Raw genomic sequence first — 25,587 nt, 5'->3', positions numbered from 1 at the left:
CTCTGTGCTGATGCTTCTTCTGGAAAATGGAGTCAAGTTGTAGTTGCACCACATCTTTCCTGCCTCACCTATTCCAGTTGTACAACAACATGGTACACCCATGTCAGCACTGGAGACACCTTCACCACAGCTCAGATCCCCATCAATAACCCCCCTAGGAAAAACCAATTCTCAGTGCAGTGATGAGCTATTGGATTGCATGGACCACAATAAACCAGAAATAATGTCAGCTGGTTAGGGCAAAAAACATTTAAGAAAGTGATTAAATTAGAGCCCTTCACCAAAAGGAAGAATCACATTGCCGAAGAGTCAAAGACACAAAACCTTGCATAAAAATTTATAACAATCTTTTCTACATGCTTTACAAATCAAGTTTAAATGCAAAGAGGAATTGCTAAAAATTATGAAGAGAATTAAATCCTTTTTTTTTATTTAAAGCTATTTCAAAATAACTATTTTTTCTCTTCTTCATTTACCCACAGCTACCTAATTTCAATTATCATACACAATATAGCACCTGAAGCTGTGCAGAGCAGAACACTTGCTCAGCATGGCCATGAAATGGCACATCTTATGAAGTTTAGGCCTATGAAATGCTACCACAACACAAAAAAAAATCTTAAAGAGGAAGTAGATCATCTCTATGCAATGTTTAAGCCTTACACAGTCAAAACAATGCCACCTTTTAAGACCAATATTATTTTAGATCACTACACATTAAACCAGGGCATCAATATTTACACATGTAACTGAAGTAACATGCTTGTTTTTCATACTTATGCTTCATTATCTCCTGCAATCTAACACACAGAATTAATTCCAGGCTATACCCCAGAAGAATTAGGTTTTGTGGTGGTGGTTTTTTTTCCCTCACAGTCATTTCAAAACACTATCACTTCCACAATTTCTCAACCAGCTGCACTGTTTCCTCATTGGGCGATTTTTGTTTAGGTGATTCTGTATTACAGCAACATTCAAAATTGCTTAAGTTGCCAACAGCTAAGCATTATGAAGTGTCAACTGACATCAAAACCAAATCCAAAATACAGATTATAATCTCCCAGTCTAAATACATAGGAGGTGCTGGGCTTATTTTTTTTTTTTTTAAGAAACCATTCAATAAACAAAGTCAGCCAACCAGCCAGCCTGGAGACTGCCATCTGCAACTGTATTTGGATTCCAACTGGTTTTAATAAATGCTTCACCCACAACATCAGATCATCTCATGCGGATATATTGCTGGTATGAGAAAAGGGAATGGGCAGCAGGTCATGCCAGACCTTCTCTCTCCCTGCAACACATCATTTAAAGGATTCCAACCCAAGGACAAACATACCTTTGTATAGAAATTATTTCAACATTAAGATTTCTCTTCCATGTTTATCTACTTGCATGCATCACACAGATAACAATGTCCTATTCCAAGGCACTGCCAAAATCTATTGCCAGTGCCTAATCCTTTCAAGCCTCTAACTCCTACGCCTAAGATGTTCCAAGGCACATAGTGATGACACTCCTGTTGCACAAGTGTAGATTAGTATCCAAAAAGGCATCTGCATGAAGAAAAAAAATCAGGCTATACTGGTTAACAGTGACAAGACACAAATTTCAGACCACATGAGAACACACCAACTCTGTTCAGTAATTCAGCTGTGACCAGTCTGGATTGACCAATTGTTAAGATGGGCTAAAAATGGATTTCAGAAGAGCAATTACAAAAATGTTCACAATTGGTGGTCTCTGAGTAAACTTAAATGAAGAAATATCTTGGAAGAGATTAACAGTCCTGATGTGGCAAGATGACTGACTCTCACACAGCACAATGAGTACACTGACCTGCTTAACTCTTGCATTTCCATTTACTCACCTCCCTACCTAGCATTACATCCCCAGCTGTAGCTCTGCAGCAAATTTAATAAGAGTCTGAAACCTCTTATGACTTTATATACACATTTATGTATCTCTTTTACCAGTTCTCAACTACCTGTTATGCTTTTGAACCACTTAAAAAAGCAGCAAAAGACAATACAGAGAAGCTGACTGACACACTTAGAACTTTCTCTGACATGCTGTTCAATGAACTACTTTGCTTCATGCTAAACAAAAGCTCTCAGAATAAGGAGCATCATGTAAAAGACTTAAGTCTTTCACCTTGCAATTCTATGCCTACCTGTTCAGTTTATTAAGCCAGCTCCTCCCAGAATTACACTTGCATACTGCAGAAAGTGCCAGAATTTTTTATTACTATTATTTTAATTAAAAAAAGAAACCCAGTCAATACACAATTTCATGCCTTTTGACTCAAGGAGCATAACTCAGATACAGAAAAGATAGGATTTTCTGCCAGACTGCCTTGAGAAAGTATCCCCACCTGGTGAAATATGTAAGCATGACCAATGTAAATGACAAAAAGGCTCACAGGCAGCTGAGAAGAATGAATAAAAGAAGCTATTTCACTTTAGATCACAAAATGGCTTGGGCAAGTGACATGTACCACAATTACATTACTGAAAAGGTTCATTAATTCTTTAAATGGACTTTTCAAACATGCGCTCTAAGAAGGAAAGAGACATCACCTTTTAAAGCTTTTTAGACTGATTGATGGCAGAAAAAGAAAAAAGGTAAAAGGCCCATATAAGATAAATAGCAGCAAACTGCATTTTCATTACTCTCTTCAAATGGAAAAGTTTTTTACTTGCTCACTAGAAGACAAAGACTTTATCCCCAGACTGTCACAGAAAGTAAGAGCATACCCAATTAAGAAATGTCAGAGGTGACCTTGCATTAAAGGCAACAGTACTATGTTAGGTACTAGGGTACCAGGGCACTCTTCCCCTCCCACTTTCAAACAGCTCTAGCAATCACATCTTTCAGTCAGCAAGACTATACAACTATGACTCTGCTTTGAGCCTTGAGATTTCACTCACAAGAGCAAAGAGCTCATAGCCTGAATACAAACAACATATGTAGGTAAAGAGGCTGATGTAATGTTAGTTTAAATTTGGCTTTCCCTGTTATTCATTAAGATTGTCCCAAAAGGACCTCTCTTGCAAGCTGGTTATGTCTAATTTGCCTTCAACTTAATACAAAACAAACCAACCAAAAAAGCCATGAAAACCTCAGTTTAACTGCCTTTAGCAATACTGTAGCATTTATTTAGTGGCCAAGAAACAGTTGGACAAAAACTTGTACAAGGTCTTGAAGACAGAATGCAAGAGAAAAAGTATGTATGGTCAAATATCTGACTTCAAGTGACTTGATTCCTGTGGTTTTTTTCCTTTTGGAAAAGGGCTTTTCCAGCTGAACCACTCTCCTGTGAGCTGACACAGATGAGTAAATTGAAGCATGAAGTCTGTTGAAGCAACATCAGGTAGCAATATATTCACCTGATCTGATGAGTTTGGCATTACAGCTTTTCTACTCCAAAACCCTGGATTCAAATCCTGTATTTCAGTCACAAGCAAAACAACCTTGGACAACATCATGCTGTTTGCATGTGACTCCCCTGCTCCCCCTAAACCAGCACAAGCCATTGTAGCAACTTGATTTGAGTGAACAGGCTGTTTAAGGGAAACCAGAATGGGAAAACAAGTCCAGACATCTTTCCTGCAGAAAAATCAAACTTGTGTAAGCTGGTTGAGTGACATACTTCATGTGGAACGCATGCTAGTTTATGCAATATGAGTGACAAGCATTTGTGAGTATAGATTTTTATTTATTCTTCCATTAAATACTACATGTCTCTGTCTTCACAAGTATTACACCTGCCCATGGCCTCCTCTCTTCACTGATGGCAAACTGGACATAAGTATTATTTACAGCAAAAACATTACCTTGTCACATGTTCCTTGCCAGTTAATGATTCTGAAATTGTCAGCCTATGGGTATTGCAGTATTGTCCGAGATCTTTGTTTTCTTTTTCTGTTCAACTTCCAGAAAAAAATGGTCAAGAAGAGGGAGGTCAAGAGTTGACATGAGATTCCAGAATGCTCCTCACTGGCAGAGGTTTGTTCTTGGGGCAATTTCTGGAAGTGTCCAGTAGATCCCTCTTGACACATTGCATCTATGCAGACCTGTGGATTGCCGTACTTCTGCAACATACTGGAAGGAAAAGTTAGGTTAGAGAAACATCCAGACTACACACCCTCTGCCCTCCTGCCAACTCTGCCCAAGGAGCCACTAACACCACAAAAAAAGACTGTGCATTTCTGGTGAAAGAGCAACATTAAAGGTTGTGGACCTACAACTATATGCCTCAAGCCATTCTGAAACAAGACACTCAAACCAGTAGAAGATTTTAAAAAAATCTTTGAGAAAAACTTACCGGAGAAGACACAATCAGTACTCACCTTCTTTTTGCTCTTTCATGAAGATAGAAATTAAACACATTTTAAAATCTCTTTTATACTTATCATCTCTACAAGCAAACCAGTAAAACCCTCAAAAGTAGTTACAGAAAAAAGACAGGTTTACCTAGCATGTTTTTAAACAGTATATGTAGATCCAGAGTGCATCAATTAGTTTCTTTCCCATCTTTAAGCCCAACTGCCCAGCTAAGCAGCAGCAAAGCTGAAACTAAATACACAGACCTGTGAAGAACAGAAATGAGCCCCACCTCAAAAGGATTGACATTGTTACTTCTTCGTTCAGTGAGGAGAAGAAAAAGACATCTTCCTTTCAATGACACTTCATTTACATCAGGTACTTACAGGAGCAGTACAAAAACCAACATTTTTATGATTATTTAACATTTTCAGGAAATGACAAATAGGGTAACAGCTGACAGACAAGTTGTTGGCCATTAGGAAGGCACTTAAAATCTGGAAAACTGGAATTTTTTAAAAAATTGTTTTCTGATGGACAGGACGAAGAAAGGAGACATCTCAAATCAACATTTCTGTGACTTCAGAGAACTCTCCTGTCAAAGGTTTGAGTCTTCAGGTTTCCTGGAGGTTGAAATAGAAGCAGCTAAAGACAACAAAAATACTACACACCTAATCTTGCTCAGATGTGTGTTACAACAGAGCTAGCAGAGACTTTTTTTTTTTCAGAATAGCTTCTGCAATTGCAAGTTGCACACCTGCATTTGTACTGGGAGATGGGTGAAATTGTGAATCTTAGTGTAAACATTTACTCTAGGAACCATTAAATTTCTCCACTAAGATACAACAGAATCCATACTAAAGTGAAGGCAGACTAATCTTTCTCTGAAACAAAAGGCAACTTGCAAAGCCTTTTTGAACAGCAGTGAGCACAACAACCACCTACACACTCAACAGTCACTACATTAATTAATTTTTAACACATGAATCTTTTTCTCAGCCAATGGTGAGATCTGTGTTGTCAGCATGCTGAACTTCAGCGACACAGTTTTAGGTACCAATGATGCCACACCAAAAGGACATGCTGACGATTTTTGAACTCTCAGTTCCACTACCTCATGAAGCAGCAGTAGTAAATGCCAAGCAGAAATAAGATTTCTTTGCTTAAAAGTTGTCTTAGAGCATCCAAAATCAACACTGTTCAAAATACACATATTTTGTGCAGTTATGTGCTCCTCTATTAAGGAAATGCCTGACACTACCACACCCTCAGATTCACCAGCAGCATTGGTACCAGCAGACAGGCATAAAATAGGTATGTCACCAGTCATCTCCAGAACTTAGATAGCCATCTTTCATACAGATTATAGTGAGTAAGAATAGGGGGATAAGCTACCCTACAGCTATCAAAGCAGGCCATTCTCAAGGTTGGATTATTCCCCCTTCCAAATCTCATGAGAACTCTTAACTTAGTCATGATGTATTATTTACAGAGGTCTCCTCTACTCAAAGTTAGCTTTAAATGTATTTTATCTGAACTACACAAACATCAATGTATAACATCCATGGTTCCAGTAAGTTGCTCCTTGACAGACTTCACATACTTATTTAATTTAGGCATTAAGGAACAAGCTCATAATTCAGCAAATCCTTAATAAAATTTAATGAATGGAATAACAGTAACTAACTCATTTGCTCAGGGCCACAAAGTGGTAGAATTGAAACCACTACTTTTCATAGACTCATAGAATCATTAAGGTTGGAAAAGACCTCTGAGATCATCAAGTCCAACCTTGATGCAATCACTGCCACGTTACCACTAAACCATGCTCCCAAGTGCCACACCCACACATTTTTTGAACACTTCCAGGGATGGTACTTCCACCATCTCCTTCGCAGCCAGTTCCAATGCCCAACCAAACCTTCAGTGAATAATTTTTTCCTAGTATTGAACCTAAACCTCCCTTGGCAAAACTTGAGGCCATTTCCTCACATCCTGTTACTCATTACCTGGGAGAAGAGAACCAACCTCCACCTGGCTACAACCTTCCTTCAAATCCCCTGGCTCCCAGACTAAGCCATGCTTATCTTCACTTAATTATGAAATTATTATAAAAAAAATACAATTTTGCCTTTAACTTCTCATCAAGGTGCAACAACAGGAGATCCATGAAGACTCATTTTTGGTGTTTTCTGTGTAGAGTGTAGGAGCATGTTACTTGTGCTCCATGGTGGAGCACATGGCAAGTGTGTTAAAGGATATTACAGATACATACATACATTCCTCAAATGCAAAAAGTACTACTTCTCTTGTCTTCATCCAGGATTTCAAAATAAAGAGAAGCAGTCATATTCATGTATACCTCTTTAAACTGCTTTGTTAGTAGAGAATAAAGCTGACTTTCTTACCCAGTTCCCAGTGAAAACAAATGCTATGAGTTTTCTAGCATAATTAAAAATTTCAGTACTTTCAAAGAGTACTTTCAATACATTCCAGCTCTAGAGAAGGTATGAGCTGCACCAATATAAACCCATGTGACATCAGACAGATTTCCCATCCCAAGTCTCAATCTGTTGAGATCCTTGACACAGTGATGACATGCACTGCCATCTTGTGTTACGGTTCAGAACTGAAAAAGTCTGAGAAGTTGGGTTTAATGCAAACACACAATTTCCACTGTTTTAACAGCAATTTTTTCCCAAGCCACTGTTCCACGTGAGGAGCCTCTCCAGTAAGTATATATATATGTGTGTGTGTATGTATGTAAAACTAAAATGTAAGTCAGGCTGCAACAGATGGAAGCCTCCATGATCCCAAGAACAAAGTTCATTCTTTTCCACTAACTGCTGCAAGTGTTTTCAAGAGCACAGTTTTGCAGTTTTGCAGGGACAGCTGGTGCTTAGTGTCCTGCATATTACCTTTTAGAGGTTTGAGCTGTTATTCCCCCAGCACAAGCAAACAAATCCACTGACAAACGCTACTCTGACAAAAAAAGCGAGTCTAAGATATTAATTCCTTCCACAAATTTAATCTGAAGAAGAATAACAGATGTCCACTTTATGTCCCTGAACTGTATTTTGAAATCAGGTACTGTTCTCAAAATCTCCTCTACAAGAGGAGACTAAGGGTTCCTTTACCTACAATGGCTGGGTATACTCTGAGCAACTACATTCAGTACCAGGAGCACACAGTGGGATAGGAGCTCCAGAACAAAAAAGAGGGATGTGAAGTTGTAAGTACTTCAGTGGTCTGAAGCTAACCCAATCCTGCTACATCCATGCCTCACTGGGGACATGAAAGCAATCATCTGTTCAACCTTCTCAAGTCCAAAGCTGAGGGTAATTACATTGTGCCTTACAATTCAGTCCCACACCCAAGGGGTGGTTTACAGAAAAATATGTGTTAACAAGTAGAAGAAAGAAAACTGTGGAATGGTTCTGGGAAAGGACATTAATAGGCTTTGAAGCTGTATTGTACTTTTAATTATGTGCTGAGTGGAAGATATGTTTTCTTAAAAAAAAAAAAATTGGAAGACTGCCTTAGAATTTGGGTATGGTCATCTAGAAGTAAAAAAGCTTCTGCTGTCTCTATTCTGAGCAGCACATCAGAAACCTTCTCCAGGTATGCTATCTTTACACAGCTCAAACTCCTAAATCATCCATCTTCTTTCTCACTGGGCATACTACAGAACTATAAACCATTAGTATATTGTTAACCATTTACTGGACAGCAGCAGAGAACCTGCCTACTTCACTTCTGCACTGACATTAAACTGGAAGCTTCTGTATTACCTTGTTTCTCGAAAATTATCCACTGAAATAGAAATACAACAGTAATTCACAGAAACTTGGTTCCAGCATTCAGGAGGAGTCTTTCTTGCTCTAGCAGACAGTTTTTCCTATCATGTGAGTTGGTAAACAAAAAATATATTAAGAGTTGATAAGCCCTCACTGACCAATTTTGACACAAGCTGAGATTCAGCTGACAAAATTTTTTTGTATGTTTCTTTCTTCCCTTTCCCCACCCAAGTAGAAAAAAACAAGACACAAGTCATCTGCCATACTAATGTATTCCATCTTTCAAAAAGAAAGACATGATTTTAATATTACTTAACAATATGTTAAAAAAGTAGCCAGTTAGGCTTCAGTGTTAATACAATTATACACTCTATAACAGATTTGATAGTGTGAGTACTGTTCTCTTTTAAATTTTCTCATTCTGCAAGTATTCTTACACAAGCTGGCTACAAGTCAGGAAGAAAAAAATCAAAACACAAATAGCGTAACTTGTACACTCTTAAACAGTAGATTGTGAAAGAACTGAGGGAATACTTGTCCCATAAGAGCCTCTTTTTCATGAAGTCATGTCAGGAGAATTCTGGAGCAGATGAAAGCACAACTGACTAGGTCCATTCCTTTGTCAGGAGTCAGAATGACAAAACATAGCTAGATGCAGAAGTGACAGGAGCCACTGCAGATGATGCAACCTAGTATTTTGGCCTCCACCCAAGCCTAAGCAATTTAAAGTCTCTGAGGCCAAGGCATTCAGAAGGAGATGGAAAAGAGCTATTGTTCCAACTCCAACGGCATACAGCTACAATCAATTAAGTCTCACTCACAGACTACAAGCACACAAGCTAACAAATTCAGGTAGAAAGTGGCAATTTTTCAGTCCGCAAGAATTATCAGGCCAAAGGGTTCAGTGCAGATCCACACAGCACTGGGGACAAGGCAAGGCAGCACTGGCTCAAGACCAGATAAGCTCTCAGCACAGCAGGACAGGTAAGTGGAGTTGTCGTTCATTGATTCCTGCAGGGTTCCCTCCCCGTATTGTGTCATTTCAATGTGCAGCAAAGGTGGTTTTTTTTAAGCTAAAATTGGACCAGTTGATGGAAAGTCTCTGCCTTGTCTGTCTGGCAGAATCCAAGCAGAATCTGAAATGGAAAAAAGCAATAAAGTGAAACCAATATACTTAAACCACATGTGTAACCCCTCTTTTGAAGAGTAGCTCTCATTCAAAAAGACAAACATCTTAAAAAAAACCATACTTTAAAAAAAAAAAAATCACTTGTCCATCATCACTCAAATACATCATAAACCAGTTACTTTTAACACCACTGCATTATCAGGACTAAGCGAAGGAGGTAGCAAAGAATGCTGCACATTCAGCAGCACAGAAGCAAGCTGAATGTTAACTAGAAACAGAAATGGCATTGCTTTATTCACCAAAAATTTTGGAATAGTAAGAATGAGTGGTAGATGGTGTGTAAAGCAGTATCACTAATGGCATGGGACACTGCTGCTTCTCTTCTTAATACACTAAAGTTACATTTGAGACAAAGACCTAGGGAAAAGAAGTCTCTTTATAATGCAACAGATAAGTAGCCCACATGCCTGGAAGAAACACCTCTAGAACAAAAATGCTATTTGCTTTCACTGACAACAGTTTATGAAGTAGCTCTGGAAAAGGTTGCCACATGCAGGCCTTTCAGGAACTGTTAATCCATGCTGAAGAACTTTACTGAGGCAAGGTGCAGTTTGTTAAGGCTAAAGGCTGCATGACTGCATTAAAGCAGGGCAAACCTCTCTCTGGAAGGTTACACTGCTTCTGTAACTGCTGAAAGCCAAAAAAGGGGAAAGACAGAAGGAGCACAATGAAACAGGTACAGTTACAATCAGACTTGTTTTGTCCTTTCTGCGCTAAAGTTAGAAGCAGTGTGATGATGGCAGGGTGTAATTAAAATATTCATCTATTACACCACTACAAAACAAGAAGAAAAGATGATGAATGAACTATGAGTAAAAAGTATTAATTCAGTAGGCCTGTGCAGCTCATTGCCATGGAGGGTAACTAGAACAAGCCATGCTACTAGCTTTCCAAGTACTACGTTGGGAATTATCACAGGTAGAGAACCTAGGCACTAAAGGTGCCTTAATGGCATTAAGTAGCTGTTTTTCTCCCCTAAAACAGCACTTATCAGGGCTTTTCAGACACCTTTTCTGAACAGGTATCTATAAAAAAACTAGATAGCTACACACACTACCTAACAGATGACAGTAAAGGAGTAGATTCTACCAATTACTGAATGGACTACAAACCAGCATGCTTGAAAGTGCTAACTCTTAATCTGGAATTGCATTTGTCAAGTTTATCACCGAAATTCCACTGCACCTCTACAAATGTAAGACACTCCTTCATTCATCCTATTGACAGTAAATAACTGATAAACAGAACTTTTCTGTTTACCGTAGATACTGTGAACTTGAAGGAAGCTAAGAATACTCCATAACAAAGGCTTATGCTATAGCAACACTAGCAGTGTCTAACATATACCATACTTCACCTGTAAAACCTACATTTTGATTTTTCAAAAATCCTTTAATTGGCACCACTCAGAAAAATAATGTTTAAGACTAGAGACCATGTACCTGTCACAATTTCATTGTCTTGCACATTATAACTCCATAAATAATCAGATATATGCATTTTGTAGCAATAATAAGAAGCAGCTGTACTTGTACTTTGCAACATCCAGACACACATTACATCCCAGGCATGTGGGCTATGAAAATGATATAAATTTACAAAAGTAATCCATACTGAAAGCCCTTTCTTGTAACAAATGGCTTGTGCTGCTTTCTGAAATACCACTGCTGCGTCCTAAATTATTTAATTGCAGGAAACTGAGTAATTTGTAACACTGCAGATTCAGCTACCATAATGAAAGGCTCACTAGATGTATTCATAAGGAACTAGTACAACCAGACACCACTGAAGAACAAATTTGAACAGATTTCAGTTCAAATGAAAGAACATATGCTATACTACTCAAACGTGAGCTGTCTCCTCATATTTGAGGAATTTAGAGATAACAAATATTACAGAATATTCTGAGTTGGAAGGGACCCCCAAGGATCATCAAGTCCAACTCTCCATATGATGCACAAATTCCAAAATCAACCAAAAAGTACAGAAGAAGAAATTTCACAACCACAGATTTATATTATTCTTTTACTGCCACTCTACTAGGTCAGGCTGGATGGGGCTTTGAGCAATTTGTTCTAGTGGAAAATGTCCCTGCCCATGACAGGGGGGTTGGAACAAAGTGGTCTTTAACATTCCTTCCACTCCAAACTATGTTATGATTTGAGGATAAGCATCTCCTCTTAAAGACTGGCGTAAGGTACTATCCCACAGTTATACATCTCTACTTTATATACAGTATAAAATCGCCAACTAATAGTTCCTGTAAAGAAGAAGAAAACAAAATGAATAAACCTTTCACAAATATCTATTTGGAAACTTAAACCTAATGTTTTTGGTTTTTTTTTTAATGCTAATCAGTATTTGGCCTGTGTGAATAATAAAGGAAATATTCACACAAACTTTGCTTATAAATAATGGTAATTGAGAATATTCTGAAGGCCTTGATGAGAACCCAGGGGACACATAGATAATTCTGGCACTCACTTCTGTATTTGTGCTATTCAGCTATGAGCTGTGCCCACAGATCACAGCTTTGGTGATTGTTGTAGCATTCAGAATGTCAGCCATAACAGGTTTTGCTATGTTACAACACAGGCTTTCCTGCCAGGAGTTAGTTATTAACTTGTGGGTTGGTGTGGTGGTGTTTTTGCTTGTTTTACAACCCTGACATATGGAAAGAAGCAACAACAGCTTTATGTACTGGGATTACAGCACTTTACCTTTTAAAATACTCCACTTCTCGTTCTGTTTCATCCATTTCCACGCTATCTAGATCAATGTCTTTGGGTAGAAACACATCATCTACAAAGGAAAAAGGAGAACACTATGTTAGAGTCCATGCGGAAGGGAGGAGAGAGGAAAAAGCTGCATTAAAGATGTTTTTGGAGAACTGACTGAACCTTTTAGACTATTCATTATTCATATTTACTCTGAATTAATACACACTTATAAGACACTTCCTGAAAACCCTATACTAGTATGGCTGCCCAGACCAAGTTACACTGGTAAAAAGGAAGAGATGAATCAACAGTAAATTTAGTGATTGCTTGGGCTGCAAAACGTATACTAAACATGAAATACATATAGGAGTAGTCAAGTTACACAGAGGGCTCAAGGAATCAGACAGCTGTTGAATGCCTGAAATTTGTTGGTTGTACTACTAAAAAAGGTAGCTCTAGAAACATTTTCAAAGCAGTTATTTATGAAGAAAAATACTTTAAGACTTCTGGGCTTGTAGAGCTACTGTACCCCCTCAGGGACATGATGATCACATTGTGTCTGCAAGAGTTTAAGTCATGCTAGCAACCATTAGACTTTCTTAAAAAAAAAAAAAAATTAACACATTAATGTATGACTTGAATTGTATGATCTCAGTGACAGCAAAGAAGTCACCACAGAGCCTGTTGGTATATTTTATTATCTCAGCATATGGTTCTCTTTGTACTTTAAAAAGAAATGCATCAGAAAGCACACATATTTGTAGAAACCAATTTGAACATTTTCCTCTTGAAGTTTCTTTCTCACTACAAATACACTCCAATCTCATTTCTGAAGCAGCTTTACAATGCATTCCAAAAAATGGGTGAGACAAAAAGTTACCAAAACCACCAGGTACACACCTGGATTCCAGAATCCTTGAGATTATAAGAATAGACAATTCATAGTAAGGACACTCGTGGTAGTTTAAAAGTTGCATGTATTTGCCATTCAATTTACTGCTGAAGAAGCAGAAAGCCCTATAAACATGGGGCTTCCCTAACATTCCTAGCTTTCTTCAGCCTCTTTATAACAGGGAGTTAAAATGCTCTGCCAGAAGAAATTTCTTTAAGAAACAGAGATCTCAACAAAAGCAGTAATATTCATTGCTTTAACACTTCATTTTAAAACTCAGTTAAAACCCCTTAGCTTTGTTTTCCTCTTTTCATCTTCTCTCAGTTACCCTAGTTCTACGTTTTCTTCTCAGTTCATATTTTGTGTCTTTGCTAATTTGATACATCAACCCTACGTCTTAAAAAAAATTACAACTACATGAAAAATCATGTATTACAGTATCTTTCTCGTAGCGCTCAAATCAGAACTATTTAAAGTAAAAGTCCAGCCCCAACTCTATGGAGAGCAGCACAATTTTTTCTTGACTAATTCGGAAACATGTCCCTGTATTTTTTCACATTTAAACATTAACTTTTGGAAATTGTAAATATACTTGATTTCTGCAGGAGAAAAATATGTTGGGGGCAGGGAGGAGGAAAAGATGCAGGAAGGTACCTGCAATTCTCCTACAGTAAACACTCTCTGCCACCAGCCTCTTCCACATTTTCTCCTTCAAATGTCTCCAGTCTTATCCTTCAGCTCCCAGTACTGGAGTTGTGTCTTGCTCCAATCACTGGAGTACATTCTTCTTGGTAAATTAAAGAAAGTCAAAACCCAAACACACCTCAGAGTATGCACAAGAACTAAGGTAGCAGAGAAAATTGTTCCATACTCTATTGCTGCTCGATCGACACAGCATGGAAACATTAGGCATCAGATTTAAAAACAAAGATAGGGCTGACCCAACCCAACCATGAAATCACTAAAAAAAAACCCCTAGCACTTCCAAAAACCAGGAATGAGCTTTACATTTTTGTAACAAAGCTAAACAGACGTCAGTATTCTGAAACACTGGCAGAGACTGTCAGAGACATGAAGGTCTCCTGTCTTTCTGTGCTTACCAGTCAGAACAGCAGCAAGAATTGCTGTACATTGAATCTATGCAATGTTACCACCACTGAGCTACCAGGTGATCCCAGGGGAATAACTGAGTGCTCCAAGCAGACTGATGTCCACTCCACAAAACTGCCATCCCAACTGGCAGTCCCAGTAGGGACCAAGGATGTGCAGGAATATAGTGGTGCCCAAGAACAGCAGTTTGACTTTGCTGACAAAGCCAACGGGCCAGAACTGCGTGAGCTTCTCAGCTCTGGTACTATCTCAGCTCTGGTATTCCAGCTCTGTTGGATGTGTTCATGCAAACAAAAAAGTAAGTTGGAAATAAAATTATTCAAGTGCTACTTGCTTAAGTCAATCTTCTACGGTTTTATTACTTCTATCTGAGAAATAAAAAAAATTCTGTTTACTAGAATGAGATAACATGGAGAACACACTCAACTTTGTCAACTAATTAACATCTCACTGCAACTTTTCATTCTGGGAAATAAAAAACTGTAAATTAATTTTTGTATTTATTTACTTACCTGTTAATGTAATATAAGAAAGGAATTATTCCACTGAAAAAAATTGCATATTTATGCATGAATGACCATTCTTTGACTGTAGGATTCCCTGATTTCTCTTGCCTAAAGACTAAGACCAACTTCATACTATACTCTTAATGCTGTTTGAGAAACAGTCTTCCTTTTAAAGAAATTCAAAATGGATTTCAGCATATTATTGAATTAAATGATATATTTATTTTCAGCAAGAAAAGAAAGCCAGTCTCCTGGAAAGCCTAACTGACAAAACTCCCCCACAAAATCAGCAGCACATGCTTGTTAGTTTATTTTTAAATGTATCCTACACCTCTTTACTAGAGTGCTATCCATCTCTTAATTGTTATAATTCCGATGACTTGAGTTTTCCCGACACCAATTTTTCAGTTTCTCTAATTTACACTGGCAGGAATGCCTGAAGATAAAAATGTCAGACTTCTGGAATTAAGTGGTAACAATAAAAAACAACCAAAATTCAACTTTCCTACACACTTACCAATGGAATTGTTGACTTTGTCGCCTTTTTTCTTCTTGTTTTTCTTGTTCTTGCCTTTTGGTTGAGGAGAATCTGCAAGTATTAGCTTATTATTTTGCTGCTGTTCACTTGGTGATGGGGATTCACTTGTTACAGGTGCTTTCTCTTCCTTAACATGGTTCAATTGTTTTTTGTTGTTACTGTTTAATTTCTTCTCATCTTTTTTAGGTTCTGCAAGTGTTGGGAGCTCTGCTGCTTTTGCTTTGGATTCTATTTGGTTTCTGGTTTTAGTCTGAGTCTCAGCTGCTTTGGGGGATTCAACGGGCTTTTTCATTTGCTCAACACACTGTTTGTTCATCTGTTTTAGCTTCTGTTTGCTGTTTCCTTCTTTATGTTGATGCATAATATCAAGCAGAAAAGAGAGGGGCTCATGCTGCTTTACACTGCCCTCTTTCTGATAAAGCAGCTTCGAGTCTCTAGTGTTCACAGGATTGGACAGTTCACAGCCCGTCTCTAAAACTGGCCTCTGGTCTGTGTGATTCACATGTCTTGACAGTGAACCAGATGAGGTTTCTATCTTTTCTGATTGCTCCAGGGTACCATTCTGAATGTCTTCAGGTGAGTTTGGGACAGGCTCCTTCACTGCCTGGCAGTTCCTAGTGAGCAGGTCTGCCTTTGGACAGTCCTTACTTGTTCTCTCTTTCTTCTTTTTCTTTACAGCCCGCAACTGCTGAAGCTCTTGGAGTCGTTGTAATTCCTGTTTCAGTCTCTCTTCTTCCTCTTCCTCACGCCGCCTCTGCTCCTCAAGCAACTGGTGATGCTCCCTCTCCCTGGCTTCAGCTTCAAGTCGAGCTTTTTCTTCAAGCTGCAAAGTAATAATAGGTTTGTTGAAAGTGACGAGTATTTTGGAAATTAGGAGTTTTAGGGATTATTTCCTTTTCTCTATGAACGTTCTAAATCCGAGGATGTGAACATATGAACATAATCTGTAAGTCTGCAGAGCAAGCACGTATACAAAGGCTGCCCTTTTTACAATCCTTTCTCTATTCACATGTCCTGTGTTTCTGTACCTCATTTGACTGTTGTTAATACCAACTGTTGATCTTTTCTTTGCTACTGCTAAGCCTTACAAACTGTCAAAGTTTTCTATATCCACAAGACATTCAGCTTCCTTCTCAAAGACTGTGTGTATTACTAAGGTAACTCAAGTTTCCATCAGGTTGTATCATTTACCTCTTCTTTTGCTATGGTAGCAGAGTTGCTCTGTTTCAGAGCTCAGGAATGTTAGGAAGAGCAATCATTAAAAACATCCAGCACCAAAACACTAAGCATATAATAGTTTTATTAGAAATCGTAAAAAGTCCTAAGGATGGCAGTTTTCTATTGTCAGCCATTAGTTCATCAACCAATACAAAGACATAAGGGGTTTTTGCCAGCCATTACTGCCAATGCCTAAAAGTTTGCTCTGCAGCGTTGATCTTGCATCATTAGCAAAATGAAACAAAGACATATACTGAAAACAATCATGACCATTTATTTCCTTGCATATTTAGAGGTGCCTGTATGGCATTACTTTTTCACAGTTACAGAAATAATTCAAAAAACCCTATGAGAATTTTCCACTTCTTATGCTCAAACTGCACTGTAAGAGCAAAGCGAATTTTTTTAAACCCTTAAGATGCTGAATAGTGCTTCAACAAAGAATTTAACTTGTGAACATTAGGTCTTCCAAACCCACGGAAGCATTTAAAGAATGCAGAAGTAGTGCCAGAAGAAAATCCACAAACAAGAAAATATTTACAGTGCAATCACATAACACGCTTACCAGAAATCAAAAACATTCAGCAACCAATCTCATTGTGCCTTAAACTTTATAGTTAAGGCTGATATTTGAATTGCTGCACCTAAGGAAGTTTTCCTGCTTGTTCGAACTTAAAAAAAAAAAAAAAATTACAAAAAAGAAAAAGAAAAGGATATTTCCTCTGTTACTCCTCTTTCATATTTCCTTTATATTATCCTCATGAAATTTCCAAAAAATAATTTCACTGTTACACACTGGAGTTTTCTAAGAAATCTTTTTTGCCCATTTTCATTTGAAAGACACCTGTAATTTTTTCTTCCCCATCCGCTCTCTGCAGTTTGCCACTCCAGCCTGGGATAACCCTTTGTGTCATCATGTGGCACAGCACTTAACCTCTGTCAATCAAGACAGCAAGGTGCTCAGTGCAATTATTCTAAAAATACCAAATCTCAACTCTTCCTCTCATAAAAGCACTGACCTATGTTTCCTGGCTTCCTACAGAGACACTTTATCAAAACCATTATTGCAATACAGAAACACTGACTTTCTAACCTCTCCCACTTTTAAATGTCAATGCTACAAAAAAATAAAATTTTGTAACACTTCTGACATTCAGAAATAACTTTCTGAAGTGTAGGAAATTCCAATATAAAGGCGACTTGCACCAAAACACATGACAATGGCACTGTGAGGAATCCTCCTGGTCTAGCATGTAACTCCTCAGGTAGCACCAGAACAGGTAAACCAATTCTGTAAAAACAAACAGGCAGCATACCATAAACTACACAGAAAACAATTACAGCATTAGGATAAATCAGTATACAGTAGCATACTTAAGGAGTGCACAGATTCAAAAATGTGAGGTCTAGGATAAACACACTTTTACGTCTTACCTTTCTTTGCTTATGCCTGGCTCTCTTGGCTGCACGAGAACTGCTTACTGGTTTGGTTTCAGAGCTGTTTATAAATTGTAGCAAGTCTTCCACCTTTCGATGGTCAACAACACTTTCCCTTTCTGAGATCTGATCTGGCTTCTTCGGCTGCTCCTCTTTCCTTTTTGTTAAACGTAAACGAAGCTTTTCTCGCATCTCTGCATAATTTCTACTGGTTGGTGCAGCTGGAGGCTGAAGGACACAAGACAAAAATTTAGTGACTAAATGAAAAAAATTCACTGACTTAATGTTTTTGAAATTTTGAAATTTTAGAGACCTCCAAATAGCACAGAAGGGTCAAACCTGACTACCAAACTCATTGTTTGTATATGAACCTAAATCGTATTTAACAGGCAACAGATCTGCCAGACTTGGTGCTGGCTTCTGAGCTACATTTTCCAACTGAAAGAATGGCTGCTCTTGAGGAGGATGGCATGAGTGAGAAGACAAAGAAATAACCTCTAAAAGCAAGAAAAAAATACTATAACTTATATTTCCATGTTCTCTTGTGATTGGTATACCATATTTGAAAATTCAAAAGGAACAGACATTTGCTCTGTTTTTATCTCCTATGAAATCTGTTTCAGAGTTTGGGCTACATAGGCTTCTAGGCTCCATCTGTGAAGGGCTGATTAGCCTGCATTGAAGCCTGCCAGCACACCCTCCAGCAGAGTCCCATCAATAACTTAACACTGCTGCAAGTGGAATCTTTGCATCGTGTTTCATATCTGTATTCCCATCCACTGCTCCTGCCTCTCAACTCCTCATTCCTTCTCCCCTCCTGATGCCTTACCCACTCTGCTCCTGTACCAGACCTGCTGCCCATCTGTTCGCAGCTACACCACTTCAACTTACTAAACCAGCAAAACAAAGCCTATTAACTTAAAAATCCTGTCGCGTTCTGCTGCTTCAGCAAAACGAATAACTTATTGTGCAGTCAGATAACTATCAAACAAATCAAGCATGGACATGGTGGGAACATGCAAGGAGAAATGGGATCCCCTCCCTGGCCCCTTGCAGACACAGGGCAAGAGCTTTTAATTCACTTGAAGCACTAAGATGAAACTGCACCTGATCAAACACAGGGCAAATACACTGAGCTTTTACTTCAAACAGGAAAAATGCCAGTGACTCAGATTGTACCAGTGAACTGATTATTAAAATGGGTCATACATAGATTTACAAGTTAAGAAAAAATAATGTGTTACATCTTAGGTAAGAATCTGGGGGTTTTTTGGGTTTTTTCCCTTTTTTTAAAATCACACCAAAGCGAATATGATGAGGATTGCTATTTATAGATGGGAGACTAGCTCTTAATCGCCATGAAGATTTAAACTAATACCTTATATAAAGTGTACTTTTACTCAAACTCATCACACTAATTGTAACTGCAGTACCACAGAGGAGTGAATGAATTTTGAAAAGTTATTTAAACAGCTCAATACTCATTTGCAGTTTCAGTCAAACATGATTTCTGTTGCTTCCTAAATCTTTTAGTCATTTTTATTGCTCTTAAATGCTTTCAACTGGAAAGGTTTATTTCAATCATTTATTTCAAAGAGGAAAATTACTTTTTAACTCCTCTTAGAACTTCTTGAGTGAGTTCCAATGCTATCCCCTTAGATGCAGTCTGACAAATCACATGCAATCAATGACAATTAAGTGACAAAAAGGCAAACAAAAGCAATTTAAAATACAACAACTTACTCCTCCATGGCCGAAGAACTCACAGTAACAGCAGTCACAGTATTTTCCTTCCTTCTGATTTGTGGAAGTTGAGGTACTGGAGCTATGCTCTGAACAGCTATCTTCATCCTGGCTCTCCTCTCCATCATACTGCTGATGATCATACGTGTTACTGTTCTCACAGCGATGGCCCTCACAATCAGGATCACTATGTTAAATTAAAAAAACAAATCCTGTAAAAACTCTAATGATAATAAGGTATTAAAAAAAACCCCATATACAGTTATGTGTACATATACCAGAAACAATGTTTCTCAAACTGGGATATCAGCCACCAGAGACGTATCAAATCCTAAAGCCTTCATCCACTAGCTTCCAAATGGAGACATTCAAAGCCAAGCACCAGGATAAAATGATACACGGGGAAGTGATTTAGTGACTCCCTGAACAAGCAGCCTAGAGAGTGAGTTTTGGAAGTGTTCTTCCTGGCTTTAAACAGGTAAAGTATTTCAGTCACAGTGACTAGTTTTAATTGAATGCTTTCGAAAATGCTGCCCACCTCACCACTTGTGGCATGAAGAAAGTTTCAAATGCAGTTGCAAATCCCCTGGTTTTAGATCGATTTTCAAGCTCTTCACTTGAATAAAAAATCCAAGGTCAGCTAAAACCAAGATGTTCCCATAACCCTGACTGCAACTTGATTTTGAAGGGGAACTACTAGCACTTCTCTTCAATAAGCAGGTACATGGCAGTCAATTCCCCCAGAGCTCTGTGTAACTGTGTACACATTTCTCTTGCCCAGGACTTTTAAAACTGATGTGATTTTGCTTCAAAAGAAAGTAGCATTAAAAGAAAAAAAACTCTCTCATCTAGCATTTCTTTGCTCATATGCTAGAAAGGTGAAAACAGCCATCATCTGTCTTATCTACAAAATATGTATAAATCATCCTTCTAACCTCAGTCCCCCTTCCCAGAATGCAATCACTGCTTCTGGGTTCTCTCCCAGGTTTTTTTTTTTTTTTTTAAAAAAAACTAAGCATATCATGTTAGCACCTGGAGATGATGACCAAAAGCTGGATTTCTACTGTGTTCAGTAGTACATATTCAATTACCTCCCTGCACTAGGTAACAAAATTTCTTTACCAAATTCCAGAAATTTCCCAAGGGTGAAAGAACAATTACTTATCTTGAGATATTAACAACAAATCCGGTCGATAACAAAAATAAGGGCATTTTCAGAAGCATTTACCAAACTCTACCTAAATCCAGCATCATCTTCTGAAAACTTAAGAGTGTCCAGGAGACTCAATTCATAGCATCCATGATCACAGCCCTACAGGTCACAAAGAGCTTAGAGCAATGACTCAACTGCTTTTCTATTATGCCTCCACCCTTCACACACATCAAAGAGCTGGCACCATTGTCAGCCTGCCACAGCATAACACTACCAGCAGACAGCTCCACCAAAGTCCCTCCTACCTCCAAGACCTTTGAAAACCTTCAGAAATCACAACATCCTTCCACACTAAAACCACTCTATGAATGGTAGGACCGATATGCAAGAATTCTTAAGCATAGTCAGGAAAAGGTGTCACAACATAGCAGGTTTCAAAACCTCTTTATAGTTTGAGCTAAATTACAGATTAAGTTTTCACAGCTTTTCATTCTTGCTTGCCATGTAAAGCCAAAATGACAGAAAAGAGGTATGTTATAGAAGAGGTTTGTATCTCAGCAGCAGCAATCATTACCAGAAATGAGACTAAGAAAGAACAGTTTGACTTGTATGTCTCAGGTAACACTTCTAAAAGTGAGCAAACATTTGTTTTCAAGCCTCTAAATTCAGTAATTGGACTTCACAATGGAAATCATATTTGTCAAGTCTCACACCAAGTTACATACTAAGTATCTGCACTTGGTTTCATTTGCTGAACATAAACATAGCTTTACACTCTACAAAGAGTGGCAAAGGAGAAGAGGCAGCTGTATTTCCATTTGCCTTCTACTGCAAGAAAGAATAGCAAGAGTAACAAACTTACCTGCAGACACTTGGTGGGGCACTTACAGAGCTGTCTGTGGTTGAAGTAGGAGGTGCAACTGTAGTAGGACAAAGACCTGAATGAGGATCCACAAATCCAGGGGCTGTTGCAGCAGTTTTGGGGAAAGAAGGAGCAGCAAGATTTGGAAGATGTGGTGTAGAGGCTGGAGACAGTGCAGCAGGAGACAGTGAAGGAAGGGATGCTAAACTAGTAGGACTATTTCGTGGTGCAACTGGTGCAGAATGTCTATGGTCCTCTTTATTAATATTGTGGAACACTTCACCTAAATTGGGGGAAAAAAGAAACAACTTACAATTAAAAATAATTAGTAAGTCTCCATTAACTATCCATAAAATCAATACAAAGTACTGTATATTCTCAGCTTCTGTAAAAATCAGCAGTATTTCAACACATTTCTATTACCAATTTCAAGCCCTAACATCAAGGTCTTTCACAAAATTCTTCAAAATCCAGGAGTACAGAGACTAACTCAAGAGTAAGAACAACAGCAATTACCAAAAATCATCAAGATACATAACAGTACTAAATTAAACACTCATATAAATCTTTATAGCTAGCTAAATGTGTACTTGAGCCAGTTACTGAAGCTCTGAGTTACAAATCCTTACCTATTGATGAAGGTCTCTTGGATGATACTTTGAATTGGTTGCTGCTTGACTGCACTGTAGTTGCTGTGCAGGAGACAGATGAAGTGGCAGAAGAGGTTGCCATGACAACTTTATTAGCTTCCATAAAGGCATCCTGGAAATTGTACAGACATTTCTTCTTTGCAGCATTTTTTTTCTCTTTGCTGTCAGTAACTGCTGTTGTTTCATTGCTTGATGTAGTAGGAAGTGCTTCAGGTCTTATTTCTGAGAGTGCTGGTGCTAATATATCACTCCCTTCAATTGAAACACACAGAGTAATTAAGAACCACATATTTACTGAAGTGTCCTTATAGGATTTAGAATTAAACATTCAATAATTCAGATTCAGACATAAGATATCTTGTTAGTGTTGGTTTAGTAGGATTAGTGAAGGGAATCTTCCTTTCCCCCTCCATCCTCCCAAATAATGTAGCTGTAACACAAAGTGCTGGGAAGTCTCAGAGCAGAATCACAAATCCTAAAGATACAATTCTAAGAATGCTAGTAAATGTGTTAACAAGCAGCAAAAATCCTCCAGGCATCTTCATTTATCATTTAAAAATTTAAACTGGATGCCATTTTACATGCTAAGTACATAATCTTCACTATCTGAAGTCCAAGTTGGCTATGCAACAATTATAAGATGGAACAACCTATCCTTTTAGCAATACAAAATGATAAACCTTATCTTTACTATTTGAAATTCCAGTTAACAGAAACACCTTTGGATAGACCTTCCAGATGAGTCTGCCACCAACCATCTGTTGGAACAGCTACCCATAACTACATTTACAAATGGATGAGCTGTCCTACTGGGGAGGTTTTCTGGATGTTTTTAATGCCTTTCTTTTTAAGTATCACTGTAGTAGCTTGACACAATTTAGCAGGAGATGAGTCTGGAAAAAAAAAAGCCAACACACAAAACCCCCAAGCCTCCTTTTTCATACAAATCAAATAAAATAAAGGCTTTTTAATATTTGCTAGGATGTGAATGGAAAGATTTTTCTCTCTCTCTAATTTTCTTTTTATTCTCTTCCACTTTAACCATTAGGATTTCCAAAGGCTTCCTGGTTTAAATTAATATTTTTCTTGATTTATGCCTCTATCTTTCTGAATGACAATGCAGTTATCTGTGTGTACTGTAAGAAGCAGGATGCAGTACCATGTTACCAATGCTCTTAATACTCTGTAGAAATAAGGCAGGCTTTTGTGGCAGAAGTCTGTAAGTTATTTAAGTTTCCCTTTACTTGTCATTTCTTTGCAACATAACTCTACAATGACCATAGGTGAAAAATAGCAAACTATTCATTTGCCTTTAGCATCTTCTCCCCAAAACATAAGAATTTATTTTTCAATTTTCAGGCCCACTGGAGTAAAAGTGGCAGCAAATCTGCCAGAATCCCATCTTATAAAACTACGGTGATAAAACTCACCATTCCTGAAAAGAAACATAAAACATGAGGCTTTTAACTAGTCAGTGTGAAGTAGTAACAAACCCTCACCAGGAATTGTGTCAGGCAAAAATGTAGCAGGATTCCAGTTCTTGTCATTCATCACCTCTGAACCCCAAAGACTTATAAATTTAGAGCTATTCCAATCTGGAGTGCTCCCAAAACAGCTTGGATAAATATGATCTTGGAGAGATGCATTGAATACTTGATGCTTGTTTGTATGATTCTGAACTGGAGCTGGTGGTAATGCCTACAAAAACAAAGAGTATTTTCCCAATTAATATTCTGTTTGCTTACACAGTCACTCCAACAGCAATATTCAAATCATAGTGTTTTAATTGGGAAAAGCATTATCAAAAGCATAATAGACATTATTTCCCAGAATGATAAAAAAGACTGATTTGTTGATTATTAAAGCAGATAATATATTACACAGATTGTATGTACATATATATATTTTATACTCACAAAGTATTGCTTTTAGAATCAACTAATTGATTGATACAAAATATCCAGATCTCAAAGAATAGTTGTGACAATATACAATTAAAACCAGTATTTGTACGAATGTGGAACTTGTTAGGAATTACTACCTTTCAAAGCACAAGCTGCCTAAACTAATCTTCTCTGACATGGCAATCATTACCACAGAAGACAATTGTGAAAAAGGGATTACAAACACTTCAGCATTGAAAATAAGGGCAAGAGAAAAATAAATAAAACACATAAACCAAAACCTGATTATTTGCTTCCATTTTTTAAATTTCCAGATATTAAGTGGTTCCTAACTTAGAATTAACAGGCAAGGAATACACCCTTGCCTTTTAAGAACCAACTGGGGTTAAAAAAAAGGGAAGCACACACTTTCTCTTGTTTTATAGAGACAGGTTGTTCTGGCTCACCCTATTTCTTCTGGCTGAAATTATACATGTTCTAAAATGACCTTTCTTCCAGAGACCTCAGGCAACATGAATATTAAATTCAATTACTGCCACCTTTAAAAAGGGCAAGGAAAAGTGAGTTTGTTCTCTTTTTACACTAGATTTGATGGAAATTAAAAGCTATGCAGAAGTAGATATAGATATTAAAAATATCAGTTGAGTCCAATGACATTTCAGACATTAAATTCATGGCCAAACAAACTACTTATACACCCAGTCTCCCTTTTTAATATGGAAATGTTTTCATTATCTGACTAATGGTGAGTGTGGGAGGGGCTGGAATAACCTGCATTAAAGAAAATTTGTATACATGGGTACAAAGAAACAACAGGGTTTCAAAAGGACAGCAGCAGGTTTTTGCTGGCATGTTGCAGCTGTGGAACAGAGGTAAGGAAGGGACACTGGTAAGACAGGAAAAACCAAAGTGAATGCTAAGAAGGACAAAAAGAGCAAGTCATCTTGGTGAACTATTGTACTCTCCTTGCAACCACAGGATCACTGGATCAGACCAGAAGGAGATGACAAAGATGTACCCAATGACAAAGGCTTTGCCCCTCTCAGCAGCACTCACAGTTCAACTGCTTTCAATAGTATGTGAAACAACATCCCATTGTCAGGAATGCTTGGTTTTGACTCTGATTTCTGAAAAGCTGTCACGTGGTCCCAATTCTTGTTCCACACCTTTCTATTGTTTATTAATTACAAGTTGAAGGCCAAAAGAATTCTGCAGACCCTGCAGAAATGCAAGTTCTCTTGAACAACAAAAAACTTCTAACAAATAGGAGGTAAGACTCCTATGTCTATGTTTTCTCAAAAAAACCCCAAAAACCTCAAAAAAAAAAATCATTAAATTTTTGAACTACAAACCTCAAAATATTATTAACAAAATGAAATACTGAATTTTTCCAGTATGTATGAAATGAAGATTTAATTAGTCCTCTCACACTGACTGAAGTCCTATCACTGCTTCCCCCACTCAAGACTCACTTGACTCAACTTGTTTTCTAATCACAGTAAAGACAATATCAATCTTCCTGACAAAAAAATACCCTCAGCCGTT

General features: G+C 37.8%; 1 protein-coding gene across 3 annotated transcripts in view; it reads right to left on the bottom strand.

Moving 5' to 3' along the window:
* Nucleotides 1-8,373: 8,373 nt before the first annotated feature.
* The window catches only part of FAM193A (family with sequence similarity 193 member A), a 77,947-nt gene continuing 60,733 nt past the window's right edge, over nucleotides 8,374-25,587 (bottom strand). For all 3 annotated transcript variants that reach the window (XM_085059658.1, XM_085059659.1, XM_085059660.1), the window contains 8 exons: nucleotides 23,638-23,836; nucleotides 22,118-22,390; nucleotides 21,489-21,771; nucleotides 19,474-19,660; nucleotides 17,728-17,958; nucleotides 15,055-15,898; nucleotides 12,030-12,111; nucleotides 8,374-9,256 (listed from right to left, as the gene is read on the bottom strand). In XM_085059658.1, coding sequence (XP_084915784.1) covers nucleotides 9,163-9,256; nucleotides 12,030-12,111; nucleotides 15,055-15,898; nucleotides 17,728-17,958; nucleotides 19,474-19,660; nucleotides 21,489-21,771; nucleotides 22,118-22,390; nucleotides 23,638-23,836 — 2,193 coding nt within the window. In that variant the 3' untranslated portion in view covers nucleotides 8,374-9,162. The remainder of the gene's footprint in view (nucleotides 9,257-12,029; nucleotides 12,112-15,054; nucleotides 15,899-17,727; nucleotides 17,959-19,473; nucleotides 19,661-21,488; nucleotides 21,772-22,117; nucleotides 22,391-23,637; nucleotides 23,837-25,587) is intronic.

This window comes from Lichenostomus cassidix, chromosome 4 (assembly GCF_008360975.1).
Source record: "Lichenostomus cassidix isolate B80296 chromosome 4, HeHo_3.0, whole genome shotgun sequence".
NCBI lineage: Eukaryota > Metazoa > Chordata > Aves > Passeriformes > Meliphagidae > Lichenostomus > Lichenostomus cassidix.
Note: the sequence above shows the minus strand (reverse complement) of the source record. Positions and strands in the feature narration are given on the sequence as shown.